This window comes from Pleurodeles waltl, chromosome 4_1 (assembly GCF_031143425.1).
Source record: "Pleurodeles waltl isolate 20211129_DDA chromosome 4_1, aPleWal1.hap1.20221129, whole genome shotgun sequence".
NCBI lineage: Eukaryota > Metazoa > Chordata > Amphibia > Caudata > Salamandridae > Pleurodeles > Pleurodeles waltl.
Window position 1 is genome coordinate 75,196,423 of NC_090442.1, and position 20,462 is coordinate 75,216,884.

Below are 20,462 nucleotides of genomic sequence, written 5' to 3' on the forward strand. Positions count from 1 at the left end.
TATTCCTCTCCACCAAGATCTAAATCAGGCCCTTAGGCCCTGATTTATACCTTTTGAGGCAAACCTGCGTTAGCGCAGGTTTGTGTCAAAAAGTATACCGTCGGCGGTAAGGCCCAGTTAGAGTCAAAATTATTGATGCTAACCGGGTGGGGAAGGCGCAGGGGAAACTGGAGGTTGTGCGTGAAAGAATGGCGATAGTCAGGTTAGAGTAAAAAAATGACTCTAATCTGATTAGTGTCATTATTTCCACGCACAAAGCCCATGGACATGACTCCTGTCTAAGTAAAGACAGAAGTTATGCCCCCAAGCCCAATGGCCATGCCCAGGGGACTTAAGTCCCCTGGGCATGACCATTGGGCACAGTGCCATGTAGGGGGGCCCAAGTTAGGCCCCCCATGGCACTTTACAAAAAAAAAATAATACGTACCTGGACTTACCTGGGATGGATCCCCCCATCCTTAGGTGTCCTCCAGGTGTGGGTGCGGGGGGGAGGGGGTGTCCCTGGAGACAGGGAAGGGCACCTGTGGGCTGTTTCCATGGTCTCTGACCATGGAAAAAAGCCCACAGGCCCCCTAATGCCTGCCCTGACCCAGGCGTTAAATAATGGTGCTAAGCAGGCTTAACGGCATTATTTAAGGCCCTCCTCCTCCCGTGCGTGATTTTTTGCACGGGAGGATAAATAAGGCGCTAGGGCCTTTGAGACATTTTTCGCTTGGGAACGCCTACCCTGCATCTCATTGATGCAAGGTAGATTTCCGCAGGCAAAAAATGACTTTAACTCCAATATTTTGGCGCTAGACATGTCTAGCGTCAAAATATAACTATGGAGTTAAGTTTGCGCCAGATTCGCGTTAAAAAAAAATGACACACATTTTGCGCAAACAGAGCATAAATATGCCTCTCAGCATCTTAGACGCATTGCTCTGTGACTTCTTGTTGCACACATAAGAAACACACTTTCTCATAGGAAAGTGTTGTCGCTTGAGCCAAACTAACAAGAGTGAGCCAAGGAGTTCTTAAGGAAGCTCAGTTAACTCTCTCAGTCACATCAAGAGTGTGGGCTCAGTCTCCCTGTCTATCTCTCACTCTCTTGCTCATCGTCATAGTCTATTATTTGGTAAAATTGTCAACATGCTCCACCAGGAGGATTACGCAGGAGGTGAGTAAGTGTGAACATAACATGAAATGGAAGAGCCACAAACTGAGAAATACAAAACAGTACTAAATCCCCTAAAAGAGACAACACGGAAGTAAAACAGGAAAGAGACCTCCCCCCAACACTTTATAAAAAGAAGGCTGATTAGGAAACATCCCAGAGGGAGACAGATAAAAATCACAGACATTGGAGACCAAACGTTGAATGATCATGGAAGACAGGAGTGTGGTTTGGGGTAATGGGTTAATGGGGTGGGATGAGAGTAAAAAACAAATAAGGGCTTTTGTCCATCTTCTGTGTGGTAGGATTGGTTGTGATTCTTTACAGACAGTTCCTCATACTCCTTTGGATCTGTTCATGTTGGGATACTGAGAAAGAATTATAGCCACATCAGTTCCAAAACATTTTCTCCAAACCCCACAGCTGAAGATCTCTTATCAGGCTACCAAGCCATCTTTATCTCTGTTTCTGTTTTATGCGGTCTCGTCAGCTGCATCAACTCAACCACAAGACAAGGTCTTCCCTCCAGCGTATGCTGATTAAGAGGTTACTATGATCCTCTGAGTCTTTCTCTGTCCATATTTCTCAAGCTCAACTCATCCTCTGAATCTACAATTCATCCAATTCCTCTTGCAATTGAGGAAAGAGAGGGCCGAGGATGCCCCTTCACTGCATTTCTGATGTCTGAGAACGCCTTCTGCCACAGTTCTCCAGCTCTCACAGCCTCACTTCAGCTCATTCTGGGTGGACTCCATGGCCACAAACTTCATCTCGTTGTTGACCGTCCCCGAGGCGACACTGCTGTCCCTCACCTTGCGCCTGAACATGAACGGGAAGGCCTTCCTGAAGGACTTCCTGAAGCTGGCCCCCATGAAGCCATAGACAATGGGGTTGATGGAAGAGTTGGCATAGGACATGCAGTTGGCCCAGGTCTTGATCTTGTAGGTGGCGTAGTCGGCCTGGAAGTTTGGGTAGAAGCCTTGGAAGAGGCTGAAGAGCTGGATGGGGCCCCAGCATATGGTGAAGAGGAGTACGATGACCACCACCATCTTTGTGATCTTGCCCCTCATTGCGATGGTCCTCTCTGATAACAGCTGCACCTGCAACAAGAGCAAGAGACATCTCAGTGACAGACATCCTGGGGACCTTGGTGCTACCCTCTCAGCAAGTGGTTCAAATGATGATACTGAAAGAATGAATGCTAACTAACGATTCTGTGCTACTGCACCTCTACAGCAGTGGTCTATAAGACTATTGTGCGTATTTAAGAAAAGTGGCACTGCACCCAGTGCAGCGCCAGTTTTCTTGCGCCCCTCAGCGTCCCCTACTGCCACCATGTCTGCGCTGTATTTAAAATACGGTGCGGCACAGGGTAGGGGGCAATAGTATCCACATTTTTGCCACTATTGATGTACTGTTCAGGGTTAGCGCCAACATTTTGGCACTAACCCTGAACAGTACATAGGGGCCCACTGTAACCACCGGTGTGCCCCCTTTTAATGCCAGCTCTCAGCAGGCGTTAAAAGCAGCCACAAAAAATGATCTCTTAGATTCCACTGTGCCATTTTTGCGGTCCCCCTAAAGGGGGAACGCCCCCTTTATATATATTATGCATTGTGCATGCATAATGTGGCGCAAAGTGTTACAAAGTGCATGTACTGAGCCACTTTGTAAATATGGCGCCTTGATTTTTTAAGCTTAACGCCACATTAGCATTAAACAAATTACACTAATGTAGCGCAAAAGCTTCATAAATCTAGGCCCAGGTACCCCATCATGTACGAAAGGCATACAAGACATCAACTCACTGTATTGTAGAGTTTCCAAAGTCTTGAAGCAAACCCTGCTATTGCTGGTGCTTATACATTTTTCTTGTACACAAAATATACACAATTCCTCTTTATAACAGTTTGAAATACTGTTTATAGGGCCAGTACCTATACTGCTGTGCAGAGTTACCAAACATGTAAATGGACAGTGCAGTTCTGGGAGAAGGGGCTGAATGGGAGCTGAAAGGTGCCAAAAAAGTCCAGGGACTGCCTTAAAATGTCAGTCCCTATGGCAAACAGTCCTTAACACTGTTATTGACAATATCAGTCAATATCTGGTGCACCATCCACCCCTGATGCCAGCCTCCTCCTAAGCTACCTTCATCAATTGCAACCCTTCCTCATCAACACTACATTTTGGATGAAATGTAGCAAGTAAATCTTTAGAGAGGTTCGACGATATATCAATGACTTGAGCGAACTTTGTCAGTAACAGCTGGCCTGCTATGAATTAATTCACATGTCAGGATTGCATGCATATGCCAGTCAATGCCTGTATACCCCTGTTTAAGCTGTGGGAGCAGTTCTTTCCTTTCCATAGTCCTATGTGAACAGTGTTTGTGGAAGCCATCACACTATGGGTGGGTAGACATCTCCACTGTTTTTAGCAAGCGCTCAGATTCATCCATTTGTGAGTTGCCTTGGATTGTGACTTAAATGTGTCTAGCACTGTGTACTTTCTTACTGTGGGAGGACATACTTGCTTACTGTTTTGTGCCTGTTACCATCTTAGCAACATATCTATGGCTGGGTTCCATATATTCATTTCAGCAAGTCAGCATGTCTGTACTTCTTTGCCTGGTACTGGGTGTCTTCCTAAAACAGGCTGCTTGGAGAGGTCTAAGGTCTCAGTGTTTGGCAGGTGGAGGCCACTCATCTAGTGTGCCAGAGGTCAGAACCTTCGCTACCCTGGTGAAGGACAACTTGCAGTATTTAGAGATCGCCACCTGCCTGACGGAGTGAGGTGTCTGAGGGTCATATTCATTTGTTTCTGCTCTAACCTTCAGGCTCTTCCTGGCAGTTCCCAAAAAGGAACAAACATATGTCAGAACATTTTCCATAAATAGGGTGGATGGTCAGGGGTACTTAGACCGACGTGCGGCCATCAGCCTAAGGCTTCTACCAGCGGATCCAGCTTCAGCTCTGACAGTGGAAATATGACAGTACATTCAATTCTAGACAGTTCTATCCTTTAGAGTAGCATTACACGTGTATGAGTAGGCGATACCAGGTGATACGTGTTGGAGTGTGTCTTTTAAAAGCAGTATTAATACGAAACTTGCAATATAATGTGTGATAAAGCTGCATAGAAAATGTGTTAACATAGAAAATAATGAGCACGTTTGAAATGTGCCCATGGGGAGTGGCTACCAATGTATACAAAGACTAATGAAAAGGCTTATTAATTTTGAATTTATTATGCAATAATGTTTTAAATTTGTATTAGTATATCATAATTAGGGTTATGTGTTAAGAGTTTGCTTCATTAAACAAAAAGGGCTTTAACTTAGCAAGGGCTTGGGCCTAACTGCCTAGCCTCATATTGAATTGCATTTTCGAACGTGTAGTGTGCTGTTTTTCCTAAAGGACACAAAGCTGTACTTTTCCAGGAGTTATGTGTGTGTAGCCGTAGTAAATTCTTTCTCATGAGAACCGGCTTTCTCACGGCGATGTTCTTGCTAGATGCAACAATGTAATTCGTAACAGGTGCAAGGTTAACTCTCCTAGGAGAAGACAATGAAGACACTGACTGGAGCGCAAAGTGTAACATTTTCTACCTGACATTCCAACCGTTGAAGACGTCAATAACATGGACCAATCCGTGACGTGGGAACTGTGAACTGTGGAAAATTCTAGCAAGGTGCTTACCAGATTATTGGACAGAGATATGGATGCGCCAAATATTATCCAATAAGGAATTAGGGAGTAGTTAGACAGTTTTGACTTAACCGCATGACCCAAGGAGAAATCAGGCATTCTTCCAGCCATTGCATTGCCGCTTCTTCTTCCTGACACTCTAAGCCCATACTTTAGGATACTTTTAGTTATTACGTCTCTTAGTTGTCCTATTACCCAAACCATCCTATGCCCACTTTGGCTTGATAGTATCTTCTCCTCCCTCTGAGGGAAGTAATCCGTTCCTTAGCTATGCTATCTTGAGACTTTGCCCCGTTCTAACTTTGCTGATGCTGTTGAACTGATGTCCTGAGGACGAAGACTGACGCTGCTTGATGATCTGTTGGATTGGTAACTATCCGATGCAAATTGTGATTGTCTGTTTGCCTTTTCTTACTAGGTACCAACTGCTATTTTGATAGAGGCCATAGTATAGATGTTTTCTAAATTCATGTTCACTAAAATGTTTTGCATGAAGCCCAACATGCTAATGCTAATTTGAGCTTAGTTAAGGTGTTCACTGATATCTTATGCAAATAGACAAATGACTAAGTTCTTGCTTTGTTGATTCATGTACTAATGAGACTCCGCTAAGTTGATTCATATTATTGATGTGCCTAAATATTGACTGAATATAGTCTATTGATTAAGTAGTGATCAGATTGCTAATGAGTAGTGCTTCTGATGTGGTTTACTGATATTGAGATTAACAGACATGATATTAGATTGTTACTAATAGGGAAATAAATATCCTAACACTTAACTAAACTGGTGTGATTATTCATGACTGAAAGGTCATGGTGTGTTTAATTATTGATTCTTATTGATTGTTTATTGATTAGTGATTGTTTTTATTGATTTGTTATATTGGTCTTTTGATGGATGATGTCAAGAAAATATTTCGTACTGGGAAGTCCCCAAACGCGGTCCAAAGGTTTGTCGACCTAAAGGCGTCCCCTTGTAAGTTTACTTATTAAGGCTCTGACGCGCTAACACACGTTTGTGGTGAAGTACCCTGTATATCACACTCTAAACAATACCCCTAAATCTAGCGGATTACTAGCCTATCTTCCATGCTGGAGACTTAGCCTTTAATCCTGACTTGGACAATTGATCAATAAAGCATGTGACTCCGGGCAAATCACTTTATCTGCCTGTGTCTCAGATTATAAATAAGTGCTAAAAATATCTGTGCTCTCCATTAATCACTTGGTTACATGTTCCCATTTCATGTGAAGGCTAAGACACAAAACCAAAGGACCTGGGGTTAAGATGCGCACCAATCAATGGTTTTGCGGTTGTCAAGAGGGTCCACTGAGATACAATACTGTACTGTACTTATTAAGTAGTGGGTGAGTGGCTTTGTGGTTGTACTACAGGGTCCCTGGAAATACAATACTGTACTAAGAGCCCCTTATCTAGTAGTGAACAGGTGGTTTTGTGGTTGTAGTACTGGACCCACTGAGATACAGTACACAATTCAGGTCCTCTTATCTAGTAGTGGGCAGGTGTCTCTGTGGTTGTAGTACAGGGTCCACTGAGATACAGTACACTACTGAAGACCCCTTTTCTAGTTGTAAGTTGGTGGTTTTGTGGTTGTGAACAGGGTCCACTGGGTTACAATCCTATCCTGAAACCCCTTATGTAGTAGTCAGTGGGTAGGATTGTGGTGGGCCCACAAAGTCCACTGACATACAATATTTTCCCAAGGTCTCCTCACCTGGTAGGTGTTGTCCGTCGGCTCTACCACCGGCTGGCCCACCCTCTTCAGCATCAGCGAGTAGCAGAGACAGATGGTCAGCAGCGGCAGCAGGTAGACGGCGAGGAACTGGTAGAGGATGCAGGCCTTCTTGGGCCCATCTGAGGGGAACTTCTCAATGCAATACGTCCTTGGGCCATACCAGTACCCCTCCTGGATCTTCTGGTATGGGATGATAGGGGTGGACAGGAGGAAAGAACCTGCATGAAGACAGGGGCACGGTCGGCTCACAGTATGTTATGTTAGATCATTTTTATTGACTTCACGAAACGTATTCACTGCTTCAACATCAAAGCATAGGTCTAGGTGCCTAGATGCGATCAGCAGCAACATAGATGCTACATTGTTCAGACAGACAAGCAATTCACACACTCTGAGATCAAACTCTTCTATGTAAATAGTTCTATAAACTTCATATGGTTCGCCACCTCCGTCAAGTGTTGCATTCATCCGGACCTCCTTTGCCCAAGTGGAAAATATGTAGCATATTTGTGATATTAATGTAGATAGTACTTATGTAATGTATGTTAAGGGTGGAGAATTTCACACACCTCTCATCAGCATTTGCTAAAGCAAGCCTGATCGTAGGAGCTAGAGGAATATGGATATATGGACCACTGAAAGAACATTAAACAGTAATCCACCTGATACTGGAAGCCGGTGCAGCTGGAATAAGTGGGAGTTTATGATCCTGTCCTGTGGTTTAAACGCACCTTGCACCTCCTTGCGTCACATTAGCGTCATTATGTTTTTTACTCTTAGGTAGGAGTACGTAGGCATTTCCGATGCACCATATTTACAAAGTCACGCGATGCTTGCGTTGCGCCACTTTGTAACCCCTTGCACCACATTATGCCTGCGCCATGCATAATGTATGCAAGGGGGGGTGTTCCGAAGCAGGGAGGCCTGAAAAAATGGTGCAGTGAAATTTACAAGATTTCACTGCGCCATTTTTGTGGCATTTTTAAGGCCTGCTCAGAGCAGGTGTTAAAATGACGCATCCATTATGCTCAATGGGCCTCCCTGTTCTTTGCTGCTATAGTGTAAAAATATTTGACTCTAGTGTAGCACAACGCCACAATAGCATTCGATATTTTGACACCATTGTGCTAACGACCGCCATGGTGTGCCGTATAGTAAATACAGCGCAACCAGGGTGTCGTTAGGTGCCCGTAGGTGGGGGCGCAGGAAAAGTGGTGCATCATCTATGATGTGCCACTTTGTTGTAAAAATGACCCAAAATACCTTTGCATGCTCAGTTTTCTACCCCCTTGATGATGATTTCCACAGACAAGCCTTGTCAGTGTGAACTCTCCTGTGTTTCTTCAGAGTGCAGACTCCACGCATTCGCATGACCAAATTGGGTGGCAGGTCTTTTCCTATCTGGTGCCACTTCACTGGAACAAACTGCCTTTCCATATCCACACTTGCCCCGATTTCTGGGCCTTCAAGAGGATGCTGAAAACATGGCTGTTCTGAACGCACCTGCCCTTGCCTTGCAACGTAAGGGCTGAGATACTCCTTCAAATCAAATCAAATCAAATCAAATCATTAACATTTATAAAGCGCGCTACTCACCCGTGCGGGTCTCAAGGCGCTAGGGGGAAAAAGGGGGGTTATCGCTGCTCGAACAGCCAGGTTTTTAGGAGTCTCCGGAAAGTGGAGTGGTCCTGGGTGGTCCTGAGGCTGGTGGGGAGGGAGTTCCAGGTCTTGGCCGCCAGGAAGGAGAAGGATCTCCCACCCGCCGTGGAGCGGCGGATGCGAGGGACAGCTGCGAGTGCGAGGCCAGAGGAGCGGAGGAGGCGGGTGGGGACGTAGAAGTTGAGGCGTCTGTTGAGGTATTCCGGTCCCTTGTCGTGGAGGGCTTTGTGTGCGTGGGTGAGATGTCGGAAGGTGATCCTTTTGCTGACTGGGAGCCAATGCAGGTGTCTCAGGTGTGCGGAGATGTGGCTGGTGCGGGGTACGTCGAGGATGAGGCAGGCCGAGGCGTTTTGAATGCGTTGCAGGCGATTTTGGAGTTTGGCTGTGGTCCCGGCGTAGAGTCGCACGCTATATCACGTTCAATAAATAAAATAAATAAATAAAATAAACCCTGTTACTCAAGGTTTATCAGAAGATAGGATCTGCTGACTTTGACTATCCTAGGTTGCAAATTGGTGGACTCACCCACCTCCGTTTACTCCGGGTAGGTCATATGGTATTGGAGGCCCTTGGGTTTTTTGTGGTATGGCAATTGTAGGGGTACCTCAGACTAAACCCTCCATTTATGGAGGGGCTTGAGGAATGTCACACTCTAGCTTGATAACAGCAGTGGGGGGTATTTACTAATTTTCACACAACACAGGGCAGCAAGCAAAGTTGCTGCACTGTGTTGTGTGAATTGGAGACAGCACAAGTGCACCAAATCGACTAAGTTAAGGCAATTTCTGCTGTCTCCTAGCGCTGGTGCACTGTGTGGAGCCTAGCGCCAATGTAGACACCTACGCACCATACTGCACGGGGCTTGAGTTATGGGCAGGATGCTTTTGAGTAAGAAGGGACAACTTCCTGCACCAAAACAATTCTCAAAGGCATTTTCTTCTTCTTGTGCTTGCTGCAGAATGTAGCATACATGGAAAGAGGGAGTAACAAGGAGAAGTTAAGAGATATTTATCCTCTTTAAGCCTCTGCTGGGAAGGCTTAGCATTTTGGTGCAATCTCAGGTTTATTCACATTAATAAATTTGGCATTGCATCAAAAACCATGGGTGGATGCACGGGAGCGCACATGCTCAACCCATGGAATGCCTCCCTGACACACAGTAATGCAAGGGCTTGCGCTACATTTTGGGAAAAATCCCATGCAAAGCCGGGCAAATCTGATTTGTGTGGCATTGTAAGTCACAAATAACATTTTGTGTCATCGCTGCTCCAAAAAAGTTGTGCAACCATGACACAAAATCTGGGCACAGGATTGATGCATTCTGCACAGGCCAGCTGTCCCACATCACCAAATGATCATCCACCAAGGAACTGTGTATATGCAGAAACCCTCCTCCTTGCCACACACACCACTAGGTGGGTGTCACGAGAATCCACTGAAAAATCCAGATGATGCCTTAGCATGATTCCAGCTGGGGCTAGCATGTGCACGCTGAAGCAGAGAAGGCGAGGACCAACCCTTGAAGTACATTATTTGGTATGGTAACCAAATTGAGTGGAGTGGGCTAAGATTTGATGGGTCTAGTGTTTTAATTATTAGATTATGCTATCCTTGACATTACCTACAATTCTGTAGGCTGTCTCTCAAGTGGAAAATGATTGCCAGGAATATGCCAGGAACCTTACACTTCCAACTGGATATCAGTTCTGATTCGACTTTCCAAACGCTCTACCAATGGGAGACCTGAACAAGCATTGCATTGAGGTGAACTACTGCCTCATCTGAGCAGCAAAGAGGCCTTTGCAGAGGGACCTGGAATTTCACAGTGAAAAGAGTTTTCAAGTGGACATCCAGTTGGTACACCGGGCACCTGGCCTTACATCCTGAAGAAGACCACACACTGGAAATGCTGCCGAAACTTTCAACTACCTGATGAAGAAACTAAATATTGTTGTATCTCAAAGGTGGAGATGTATTGACTGAAAAACTCGCTTTAGTCAGCGAGAAGGGGAGTACAGATCATCCCTAGACTCACATAAAATTCAAAGGAGTGGAGAAGAGGAAGCAGACATCACAGCTAGCAGGGAACTTGGCACGGTCAAGTCAGGCTATTGCAAACCATTTCACCCTCCTAGAAGGACGCGGCCTGTGGTTAACTGTAGGCTGCAGCGAAATCCACCGTACTTCCTATCTGGAAATTACATGAAGGTCTCAAATAATGCGCATTTTCTTTTTTTTTGAGTGAGAAAAGCATCCTTGCGTTTATTTTTAACACAAGGACACACTTCTCTCAAACAAAAAGAACTGCAAAATCTTACCTCTCATATTCTGTTCGTTCACATTGTTCCCATCCTCCATCAATATGATTTTTACCCGAACGGCATTTCAATTACGCGAAGTCGCGTAGTGTTATAATCACAGGCATTTTCCCAAGCATAACAGGACACACTGGAAATTATGCACAAGTATGCCGTCGTGCATGAAGATTAGCTGAAGCCTAGTTGACACACTCCTAGGTGGCCACCTCAAGCTTGATCAGTCTTCAATGATCCCATGCATGAAGGAATGAATGAATAAATGAATGACTTTATTGTTCAGTTAATTAAAACTTACGATTAAAAACTTAAAAAACACAATCATTGCGTTGTTAAAACCAGGATAAAACCGGTTTCTGTTTGCCTTAGTCCCGTAGGCGGCCAAAGTTTTGACTGGGAATAAGTACCTATCAGAAAAATATTGCACTCATAGTATCGGAGACTATCGAGGTAAAAGATTTGCGTCCTGTTTCTAAAGAAAAGTGCAGACAGTGCATTAACAGTAAGGTTACAAGGTTAAAGAGCAAACTTAGGCAAAGTGCAATCAGAGCTTTAGCCATTGATGAAGGATCTTCAGAGGATCTGATCTGCAGATTGAAGTATCCACAGGCCAGGGAGATCCGGGCAGAAATGCTGGGGGTGAGGATTCCCTGACTCCCCTCGTTTGTCTGTGTGAAGTTAAGGCCCACACTAGTAAGGATACTGGGCCAACTGCACTGTGGTCACGGGGGACCGACTGTCGAACAACTCCAGGCAGGGGGGCTTAAAAGGTTATCTTTGTCCAGCGCTAGTCATTTCAAGCAGCTCGACAGGCTTGAAACTGCATACTTCGGCCAAGATTCACAACGCTTTTGTGACAACTTTGCATTACTTTTGTAATGCAAACCTGATGCAAAACCAATAATGGGATTAACAGATGTACGCAAATTGGTATTTGTGTTGGTTTGTAAGGAAAAGTAACACCAGTGCAAATCGCTGGTTTGCGTTACTTCACGTCAAGGGGGTGCTAAATGGGTGGTACATAGTGTAGGAAAGTAGCCTCTTTCTAGCATGTTTACCCCCACTTTTGGTCTGTTTGTGAGTGTGTGTCAGTGTGTTTTGCCTGTCTCACTGGCATCCTGCTAGCCAGGACCCCAGTGCTCATAGTTTGTGGCTTAATGTGAATGCCTGTGTAGTGCCATACTGTGTCACTGAGGCTCTGCTAATCAGAACCTCAGTGCTTATGCTCTCTCTGCTTTTAAAGTTGTCACTGTAGGCCAGTGACTTCACTTACCAATTTCAATTGGCATACTTGACCCCCCTTATAAGTCCCTAGTATATGGTACCTAGGTACCCAGGGCATTGGGATTCCAGGAGATCCATATGGCTGCAGCCTTTCTTTTGCCACCCATAGGGAGCTCAGACAAACCCTTACACAGGACTGCCATTGCAGCCTGCGTGAAATAGTGCACACACTATTTCACTGCCATTTTTCACTGCCCTCAAGTATCTTATAAGTTACCTATATGTCTAACCTTCACTTGCTGAAGGTTAGGTGCAAAGTTACTAAGTGCGAGGGCACCCTTGAACTAGCAAAGGTGTCCCCACATAGTTCAGGGCCATTTCCCCAGACTTTGTGAGTGCAGGGACCTCATTACACATGTGCACTACATATCTATATGTAGCTTCTCAATGGTAACTCCAAATATGGCCATGTAACATGTCTAAGATCATGGAATTGTCCCCCCATTCCAACTATGATATTGGGGAGCCAATTCCATGAATCCTGGGGGCTCCACCATGGACCCCCAATACTGCCAAACCAGCTCTCTGAGGCTTGCATTGCAGCTACAGCTGCTGCCACCTCACAGACAGGGTTCTGCCCTCCTGGGGTCTGGCCAGCCCAGTCCCAGGAAGGCAGAACAAAGCATTTCCTCTGAGAGCAGGGTGCTACACCCTCTCCCTTTGGAAATAGGCGTTACAGGCTGGGGAGGGGTAGCCTCCCCCAGCCTCTGGAAATGCTTTGAATGGCACAGATGGTGCCCTCCTTGCATAAACCAGTCTACACCGGTTCAGGGACCCCTTCTCCCCTGCTCTGGTGGGAAACTGGACAAAGAAAGGGGAGTGACCACTCCCCTGTCCATCACCAACCCAGGGGTGGTGCCCAGAGCTCCTCCAGTGTGTCCCAGACTTCAGCTATCTTGCTTTGCAAGGTGTGGGGGCACTCTGGAGGGCTCTGAGTGGCCAGTGCCAGCAGGTGACATCAGAGACCCCTCTCAGGGCAAGTTTCCTTCAGGAATCCTCTGCAACAACTTCAGACTCTTCTGACCTCAAATCAACCACAGCCTGCTCCAAGAAACACTGTAACTGCAACAAAGTATCTACAAGAGACACCTTTCTTCAACAACCTCAGCTCCAAGTCAGCAACTGCAACAGTTTCCGTGGTGTGCATGCTCGGGAGACTCCCTGTCTTCAGCCTGCACCAGAAGGACTGAAGAAATCTCCAGTGGAGTGACGGAGTCACTCCCCTGCTCCAAGCAGGCACCTTCCAAGGCGAAACCTGTACCTTGGGACTCCTCTCACAATGACGAGCGTGATCCTAAGGACACAGAGGATCAACATCATCGACATAGACTGTCCTGAGGTCCTGCTGACTCAATTTGGAAGAGGTAAGACGTTGCCTTCCCCGAGAACGACGGTACCCCTGTGCATTGTGTCTTCTTCACCTCCTGAGGCCTCTGTGCACTCTTTGCGAAATTCCTTCATGCACGGCCTGGCCCAGGTCCCCAGCACTCCACCCTGGGATGCTCAACTCGCTGAGTTGTTCTCCGGCGGCGTGGGTACTTCTTTTGTTGTGCTGCATCAACTGCGTTTTGCACCTCAGTTGAACCAGGATCCTGCGGCTTCTGGGGATGCTGGCTGGCATCCTGAGGGCTCTCTAAAGTGCTGAGAGCCCCCTCTTCCTCCTCACACAGAGTTGAGGCCCCCAAGTCCCTCCTGGGTACATCCAGTGCCATTTTGATGAAAAACACACTTTTGTCATAGCCAAGGCTTGTTGATGCCTTCTAACATGAAATATCATCTGCAACGATCTTCACGCCGTGGGACATCTTTTGCATCATGCAGGAACCCACTGGCATCTTCCTAGGATGCATTTCTGCAGTCTTCAACTAACCAGGGACTCTTCTTTTGCATCCTCTTCTGGGTTGGCAGGGGCTCCTGTCCTTCCTGGAACTTCTTTCGACTTCTGGACTTGGTCCCCTTCCTTTGCAGGTCTTCAGGTCCAGGAATCCAGCAGTCACACATGTAAGGTAGGAAAAGCGTTAAATTGAGTCTAAGCATAGTATTTAGTACTAGAAGGGAATCCTTCCAGTACAAAACTTATGCCAGACTCATGCACAGACCCTTGCACCATGGCGCTAAGGTGTGCGTGTGGTGCACGGCAGCTGAAATCAGCACCGTACCTAGGGAGAGGGGAGGAGAGAGGTATATCTCTATAGGTATAGCACTCTCCTGCTCTCTCCCTGTCATGCAGCGCACCATTTTTGGCTGCTTCACTAGGTTGTGTAACAGTTTTGTGAACCTGGGCCTTCATGTCATCGGTGCTGCAAACAGCCCTGAGCAGTGCTTAATTTGTAAATAAAAACGTGCCGGTGCTCAAAGCCCTCTTCTTAAATATGCGGCTGCTGCAATTAAATTTGGGAACAAGGAATACAGAGGCAGCGTAATCCTGAAGCCATCTCGGGCCTCTTCATTCCATTTAAAGCCACTCCCTGCCCCTTCAGCTCACTTTTGCAGCTTTCTGCTTTCTCCCTTTGTGACGCTTATTTGTTTTTTCTCTTCATCCGTCTTTCCCATATGTGTCTTTTGCTCACAGTTAAAGTTTGAGGCAGAAGAATAAGCGCCGGCCCTCAAAAATAAGTGCCGGTGCTCAGCACTGGAAACAAGCACAACTTAAGCACTAGCCCGGAGTCGAAGAGCAAGGGTGAGGTGAGATAGTGAATACACTTTCCAAAGAATTACTTTGTTAGAAAATGGAAAGTCATTTCTTCCTCATTGCCCAAGAAACTTAACAAGCAGGGCGAGATAATATATGTTACTTCTATAAAGTGTGTTTTTCAGATACCTTACCTGCTAGACTGGAGACACAACTCTGCAAAGGAGCTCATGAAAAAAGCCAAAACTTTAGGCCCATATTTATACTTTTTGATGCAAAACTGCGCCAACGCAGTTTTGCGTCAAAAAAATTAGCGCCGGCTAACGCCATTCTGAAGCGCCATGCGGGCGCCGTATTTATTGAATGACGTGAGCCGGCGTTAGCCGCCGGCGCCGTCTGGTGTGCGTTAAAAAAAACGACGTACACCAGGCAGCGTCGGCGTAGGGGGATATGGGGCTTGGGCGTCAAGAAATGGGGCAAGTCAGGTTGAGGCAATTTTTTCGCCTCAACCCGATTTGCGCCATTTTTTACGACTCCCAACCCCCATAGAAATGACTCCTGTCTTAGCAAAGACAGGAGTCATGCCCCCTTGCCCAATGGCCATGCCCAGGGGACCTCTGTCCCCTGGGCATGGTCATTGGGCATAGTGGCATGTAGGGGGGCACAAATCAGGCCCCCCTATGCCACAAAAAATTAAATAAAAAAAACTTACCTGAACTTACCTTAATGTCCCTGGGATGGGTCCCTCCAGCCTTGGGTGTCCTCCTGGGGTGGGCAAGGGTGACAGGGGGGGTACCTGGGGGCATGGGAGGGCACCTCTGGGCTCCTTCAGAGCCCACAGGTCCCTTAACGCCTGCCTTTTGCAGGCGCTAAAAAATGGCGCAAAAGCGGCCGTACGTCATTTTTTTTGACCCGCCCACTCCCGGGCGTGATTTTTGCCCGGGAGTATAAATCCGACGCACATGCCTCGGAGTCGATTTTTTAGACGGGAACGCCTACCTTGCATTTAATTAACGCAAAGTAGGTGTCCACGCTAAAAAATGACGCTAACTCCATGGACTTTGGCGCTAGACGCGTCTAACGCCAAAGTATAAATATGGAGTTAGTTTTGCGTCGAAATTGCGTCAAAAAAAACGACGCAATTCCAGCGCAAACGGAGTATAAATATGCCCCTTAGTGTCTGCCTTGGTAGCAAAGAAGTTTTTCCTCTTCTGAAGGAAAAGAGCAAAGTTGCCACCAGGTATTGTATGTGTGCCACAGGAGACATAGTCCCCCCGGATGCAAGAGCTCGCTGGTGGTTCTGCAGGACAGTGTGGTGCACAACAAGGGCTCCTTTGACCCTACCTACTACAAGCGAGCAACACTGGCCCCTGTCTGTTGGCAGAGCTGTATTGGACTGCAATACCTAGGGATGGGTGGGTCCCTCAGGCCACTGGGCCCCGGTGCCACTGCACCAGCTGTGCCATTGATAGCTGTGTTCCTGAAATGTACAAGCAACTCCAGTACCACTGAGCCCCGGTGCCACTGCACCGTCTGCACCATTGATGGATGCGTTCCTGAAATGTACAAGCAACTCCAGTCCCAGTGGGCCCTGGTGCCACTGCCTGCATCAGCTGTGCCATTAACAGCTGCGTCTCTGAAACTCCAGTCCCACAGGCACTCTCAACATGAGAAATGGCTTATTTGAGGCTGCAGAGCTTGAGGACAGCACACGGGCCATGGTCTTCAGGAAAGACCAGAAGCAAACCGTACATGACACCCCTCGGCCGAGCATCATTTGGGTAACATAAGCAGCTTCAGTGGGCATGCTGCCATGACAAGGTCACGTGACTGGACTGAGCTATAAACTAGAATGAGTCCAGAGTCAGTGTTGGTCTGAAATTGACCGAGGCGAAATATTTATTACTGTCCTCATCAGTGTCTTGGAGGAGGTAAATTACAGGTGGTATTTTTGAGTTGTAGGAGTTCAGCACTGCATCGTGACCTCACAAACTCTGCAACCATTTAAAACCTCCATACATTTTCACCATTAGTTTATTTTATTGGATCTGTCGTTGCATTCCTGTAATCTATTTTCACTCCCGGAGTACTTCACCAAGAACGGGTCATAAGGGGTTATCTGCTGGCATCAGGGCACTGTAAAAGTATCTGACATTCAGTTGCCCCTTCACTGTCACTCACTCACGTCACACACAGAAGACACAGAAGTGTCAAGTGGCTACCTCAAAACACAAGACATACTGTGACACAAGCCCTCATCACCAGCTAACTGGAATTCAGACCGTACAGAATGCCGCAGCCAGACTCATCCTCGGCCTTCCCCGACGAACCCACATCACACCCCACCTCAAGCAACTCCACTGGCTCCCAGTACAGAAGAGATGCCAATTTAAGCTGCTGACCTACTCACACAAGGCTCTACACAACCAAGGACCTGCATATATTAACCACCACCTGATCTTCCACCAACCGTTGAGTAGACTACGTTCTCCCTCCCTTTCACTTGCACCTACTTCCCTCATCTACCGAAGCATAAGTGGAGGACGCTCCTTTTCTCACATTGCAGCAAAAACCTGGAACAGCCTCCCCACACACCTCACCGTCACCTCACATCTGGAATTTCGAATGTCCCTCAAGACCTAACTGTACGAATAAGCCTCCGGGACCTGCAAACACCTGGATAACCTATCAGGTGATAAGCCGCACTTTATAAATCCTGATTGATTGATTGAGAAGAAACACTCACCAATCCAGATGCCAATGCTGACGATCATGGCCACACGTGGCGTGCGGTGACGTAGTGACTTTAACGGGTAGAGCGTGGCATAGCAGCGGTCCGCGCTCATGGCGGTCAGAGTGATGCAGGTGGCCTGGACGGTGACCTGGGGATGTGGAAAGGGTATTTATGTCACAAGAAAGCAGGTATTAGCTCCTTTGCCGCACAGTCTGGGCCACTGGAATGATGCAATTGTTCAGCCATGGCAATTTTTGCATAATTATAGGTTTGCTGCATTTGCCAGGATAACCCACCCCTGCTGCTCTAATCTGCAGATTTTAACAAAATTATATGTTTCTAGCTCAAACGGTTCAACAGTTACTAAATATGTGATAATGTGCTACAGCATAATGAAAGGCCTTTTGCAAAGGTGGACTGGTCAACTTTCTGTTCTTTATTGCTAAATTTGGTGTTATATTATAAGTAATGAGGTGGAACCAATGCCTAGATAGTATTACCAAGTTTAAAAATTATGAAATAATGAAGTAACATTATCACAAAATATGCTGCATAATGTGCCCTTCCTTGCCGCATAATTTACTCAACCCTTAATTTGACCTCTCTTGTCGCATAATTCCAGTGGCCCCACATACAATACAGCATAGATATCTGACCTGTGTCAAAGCAAGCAATGGTGTGCTGGAGCTGCACCAGTGTTAGGGTCAAGGAAGGGAAAGAAATGTATGGAAGGGGTGAGCGACACGAAAAAAAAGATAATGCATATGATAATAAGCACATATATAGCGAATAACCACAGTTCCGAAACTGTGAGATGGCTAGAGCCCACACATTTCAAATACATGTACACCTGGTTTGCAGTTTCCTACTACTTTAGGATCCACATGCTTCCGGAGTGTACTGTCCGGCCTTCAGTACCTAATACAAGAAAGGACATTTTGTGCATGAGTTGAAACTAAGCCAGAGTTCCAGTGTGTCCTAGGTGTGTGGACCTGAGAGAGGGCAAAACTTGGAGAAGCACTTGGGCGTGTTAGCCTGGCCAAAGGGCCAGCAGCGACGAGCGTCGCCCAGCCGCTGAAAGGGAAGGGAATCGTGAAAAATAGAATGGTAATAAAACAAATTTATATGGCGAGTCAAACTGCCACCAGGCAAAACTCCATCTCTCTCCAGCAGGAACATTAATCACATGAGTCATCTTGACATTTTTATTGCTGCCTGAAAGCTGGACTCACAATCAACTCTACATCAGGTGCTTTTGAATGGTAAGTTATTGCTAAACACAGCTACCCCCTTGAGGTCAGTTCCCCCCTCCAGGTCAGAGCCCCGTGTGGCTGCACCAGTCACACTGCCATAAAGCCCACCCTGCACCTATACTACCTATAGGGTCACCATGTGATCCACACTTGCTAGCAGAATCCAAGGTGCAGTATAACTGGAGGAGCTGCTCTAATGGTTGAGAGGCCTGAGGTAGATTTAACATCCTTCCAACTCTAGCATTCCGAACCATGCTTCATGGATTTTGTTGCTCTGTCGGTTCTGTGCAGGTTAGCACATAGGCCGTCATACTGCATCATGGTGATGCTGAGGAGTTATGGTGTGGATAGTTCAATATTTGCAGTCCCACGGTGAGATGGTGCTGTCAAGAACCCACAGTTGGTTCGAGGCACGGTGGGCGCACCGTGAAAAAAGTACCTCCTGTCCAAAGCCTCCTTCGTTGTAAATCTCCCCTATCCACAAGGATTCCATTTCCCTTCTGTCAACTATCTTGGGTTTAAGATACCAAGGGTAGGTCGCTCCCCCTGCCGCTGCAGCTCCTCCAGGTTCCTGAGTTCCTGAGACCCACCTCACAGTAAGTACCCCCCACCTCCCAGCCCCTCGTTCTGCCCCGCGCTACTCACCCTCTCTCCTGTTCCTGCTTCTTTTCCTCTTTTCTTCTTCTCTGTTCTTCCTCCTCTCTCCTCGTCTGTATTCTTCTTCTGTACTTCTCTTCTCCCCGTCTTCTCTCCTCTTCTCTTCTTCCTCATCTTCTGCTGTGGTCTTCTGCACTCTGTCTCTTCGTTTTTTGTATCTTCCTCTGTGTTCCTCTGTCTTCTTCTGTGTTCCTCTGTCTTCTTCTGTCTTCCTCTGTCTTCTTCTGTCTTCCTCTGTCTTCTTCTGTCTTCCTCTGTGTTCTTCTGTCTTCCTCTGTGTTCTTCTGTATTCCTCTGTGTTCTTCTGTCTTCCTCGGTGTTCTTCTGTCTTCCTCGGTGTTCTTCTGTCTTCCTCGGTGTTCTTCTGTATTCCTCTCTGTTCTTCTGTGTTCTTCTGTGTTTCTTCTGTTCTTCTTTTCTTCTGTTCTTCTGTTCTTCTGTTCTTCTTGTCTTCTTGTCTTCTGCCTTCGGCTCTTCTGCCTCCTCCGTCCTCTTCTCCCCGCGCCTGCCCTCCTGCTCCTGCCTCATCCCCCTCCCCCACTCGCATCCCCCATCTATCTCCCCTATCTAACCCGTTCACTTTCTACCTCCCTCACTCCTCCTATCTACCTATCTCTCCATCTCTCTATCCCACTATCCAACTCCCTCACTCTCCACCTCCTCCTATCTTCCTATCTCTCTATCTTTTTCCCTATCTATCGATTTCTCTATCTACCTTTTCTCTCTACCTATTTCTCTATCTCTCCCCCCCTCCCACCACCCCCTCTATTACCTATCTTCCTATCCCCTCACTCTACCTCTCACCCTCACCCACCTCTACAACCCCCCTCCCCTATCTTCACAACCCTACACCTATCTTTCTCCCTAATCTCCTAAACCTCCTAACACTCTCCCCCCTCCACCCTTAAACCCCCCTCCCCCAGCTCTTCTCACTCTACCTGTCCCCCCCCTCCCTCGCGCTTTCCCGCCGCGACCTCCTGCACGCCCCCGCCCCCCAGCTCCCATTCGCCCCCAGCTGACCCCTCCCCCTCCCCTCCTACTTCATATGGCGCCCGTCCGCGCCTGGCCCGCGCCCAGCGCCATGACCCCTGGTCCCCAGCTCTCCCAAGCCCCGCTGATCCGCTACAACCCCACCACCCTCCATGCCCTCAACCCAGGACGCTCCAACACCTGCTTCCAAGCTCACCCCAAACGCACCCATGGACCCTTCGCCTGCAACTCCTGCAAATGCATCTTCCACCACGCAACAACTACGACCACAAGCCCACGCGCCATCAACCACCTCAAGTGCATCCTAGTCAACGCT

At 47.2% G+C, this 20,462-nt stretch overlaps 1 protein-coding gene across 1 annotated transcript in view; it reads right to left on the reverse strand.

Annotated features, from left to right (window-relative positions):
* Positions 1 to 295: 295 nt before the first annotated feature.
* Positions 296 to 20,462, reverse strand: part of LOC138287410 (G-protein coupled receptor 54-like) — a 97,513-nt gene continuing 77,346 nt past the window's right edge. Inside the window, exons 3-5 of the mRNA XM_069227824.1 lie at positions 17,259 to 17,394; positions 6,602 to 6,840; positions 296 to 2,256 (exon numbers count right to left, since the gene is read on the reverse strand). Of these exons, the coding sequence (XP_069083925.1) occupies positions 1,882 to 2,256; positions 6,602 to 6,840; positions 17,259 to 17,394 (750 nt within the window). The 3' untranslated portion in view covers positions 296 to 1,881. The remainder of the gene's footprint in view (positions 2,257 to 6,601; positions 6,841 to 17,258; positions 17,395 to 20,462) is intronic.